The sequence below is a fragment of the Corvus brachyrhynchos genome, unplaced genomic scaffold (genome assembly GCF_000691975.1).
Source record: "Corvus brachyrhynchos isolate BGI_N302 unplaced genomic scaffold, ASM69197v1 scaffold346, whole genome shotgun sequence".
In the NCBI taxonomy this organism is placed as follows: Eukaryota; Metazoa; Chordata; class Aves; order Passeriformes; family Corvidae; genus Corvus; species Corvus brachyrhynchos.
In genome coordinates this window covers 3,822,808-3,824,928 of record NW_008238644.1, presented here as the reverse complement: position 1 = coordinate 3,824,928, position 2,121 = coordinate 3,822,808, and the positions used below count along the sequence as shown (strand labels likewise).

The following is a 2,121-nucleotide window of genomic DNA, read 5'->3' as shown; positions in this document are numbered from 1 at the left end:
CCCAGCAATGCCCTGCCAGCGCTCCCCCTAATGAGCAGCAACATCTACGTGTTACTCTGCTTTGCTCTTCTCCCTGTGCTTCCTTCCTGCATCTCTTGTAGCTTATTCTGCCATTTGTGCCATTCCCACATCATATCCTTGCAACTTGATTCATCCTCTAACATAAATACCAGGACTACCTGATCTTGGGCATAACTCCTTGAATCACTCGTTTATCTGTCTGAATTTCCTCCTCTGTCTTCTCTCAGCCACACCACTGCCACCCTTGTGTAAAGGAATTCCCTCTGCAATTCCTGGCACTGCCACAGGCCAATCTGTTCTGCTGAGAGCTGCATTTATTCCCCTGCTCCTCACTTTTTGCATCAATACTTCACAGACAGTAAAAAAACCAGCCCACTTGGTAACTGTTAATGATTCCAGTGGGGTGTGCAGAACAAGAAACAGCTCAATTACCATTTAGTTTGGTCCTTTCCAATTTATCCAAGGTGTATCTCACTGTCATTAGCCTGAAGTCAACAGGAAACCTTTTATTTTAGTACCTGGATCTTTGAGCTTCTCTGCCATTGATTCCAGGCTGGAAACCTCTTCTTCCTGTGGAGCATGGATCACCATCACAGTGGAGCCCAGGATACTCAGAATGCAGCCAATCTTCCCATGAACATTCAGCTGCTCATTCAAGAAGATGGAAGACAGAACTGCACTGAAAGAGAGAAAACAAACAAACAAAAAATCATCCAAAACCAATTAGGACAAGAAATGGATACCTGAGGGAAGAGAGAAGAGCAACTGCTTTCATCACTAAGGGCTGGTAGGTGAAGTGAGGGTGTTTCTGAGGCTGCTTACCTAACAAGGACACTTAGAGCACCCAGTGGAGTTACCAGTGTTGCAGGGGCAAAGGCATAGGCAGCGAAATTTGCAGCTTCTCCAACTCCCACTGCAAGAGAAACTCCTGTGAGCGTCAAAGTAGGAGCAATTCACCATTATACAAGTTTGAGTATGGTCAGGAAAGCCTCCGTTTCCTCCTGGGCATCCTGTTTCTCTGAGGTACGTTGAGCAACCAGGGAAGAACAGCACCAGCAAGAAGAAGCAGAAGCCCCACACAGGTTCTCTTGGGAAGAGAAGGCTCAGTGTTATGCACAGGGATCCTTAGTCACATGTGCGTCTACAATGAGCAGCACCCACAGGAAAGTATTTCCATAATTTCCACAAAGCTGAAAGGCATCTGTCCTTCTCCTGGAACACCTTTTACAGCTTTTTAAAGGGTAAATCAAGTACAGTTGGTTCTTAACATTGAAAAGTGTAAAGTAAAGCTGCTGAAATTGCTGTAGCACTAAACCCACGGTGCTGGATGTCCCTTTATCATTACATCCTCAGGGCAGGCCACTTCAGAAGCACTTAACCCAACCCAGCTAACCAGCTCCTCAGCTCCTGCTTAGCAGGGAAACCTAGTAATGCATGAGACTTTAGAATAGTTTAGTTACAACTAGATCAACAACATCACCAGAAACTTGGATAAAACTCAAGCAGTCAAACAGTAATGGTAATAAAAAAAAATGAAACCGACTGGAAACAACCACAAACACACACTTAAAAGACAAGGCTCTGGGGTGACTTAATTGTGGCCTTCTAATATGTGAAGGGAGCCTACAAGAAGGATGGAGAGAGACTTTTTACAAGGGCATGTAGTGACAGGACAAGGGGGAGTGGGTTAAAACTGAAAGAGAGTAGGTTTAGGTAACATACCAGGAAGAAATTCTTCCCTGTGAGGGTGGTGGAGCACTGGCACAGGTTGCCCAGAGAAGCTGTGGCTGCCCCATCCCTGGAAGTGTCCAAGCCCAGGTTGGACGGAGCTTGAAGCAACCTGGGATAGTGGGTGTTTCTATGGGAGGGGGTTGGAACGAGATGACCTTTAAGGTCTCCACCAACCCAAACCATTCCGTGATCCTCTGATCAGCGTGCCTTACCACAGCCTGAGCGCGGTACTTACTGCACAGCAGCCCCGCCCACCAAAGCCACTCTCGCAGGTACGCGTGCCCTCCTTGCCCTGAGTGCGGAGGAAAAAAAGGAGAAACCTCAGATGAAGCCGAACAAAACTCTGGTCACGACCCTCGGAAGCCAGCG

General features: G+C 47.1%; 1 protein-coding gene across 1 annotated transcript in view; it reads right to left on the bottom strand.

The window, feature by feature from the left end:
* LOC103617904 (magnesium transporter NIPA2) overlaps positions 1–2,121 on the bottom strand; it is a 4,678-nt gene that overhangs the window by 1,653 nt on the left and 904 nt on the right. Inside the window, exons 2-4 of the mRNA XM_017737493.1 lie at positions 1,988–2,072; positions 844–934; positions 540–700 (exon numbers count right to left, since the gene is read on the bottom strand). Of these exons, the coding sequence (XP_017592982.1) occupies positions 540–700; positions 844–934; positions 1,988–2,072 (337 nt within the window). The remainder of the gene's footprint in view (positions 1–539; positions 701–843; positions 935–1,987; positions 2,073–2,121) is intronic.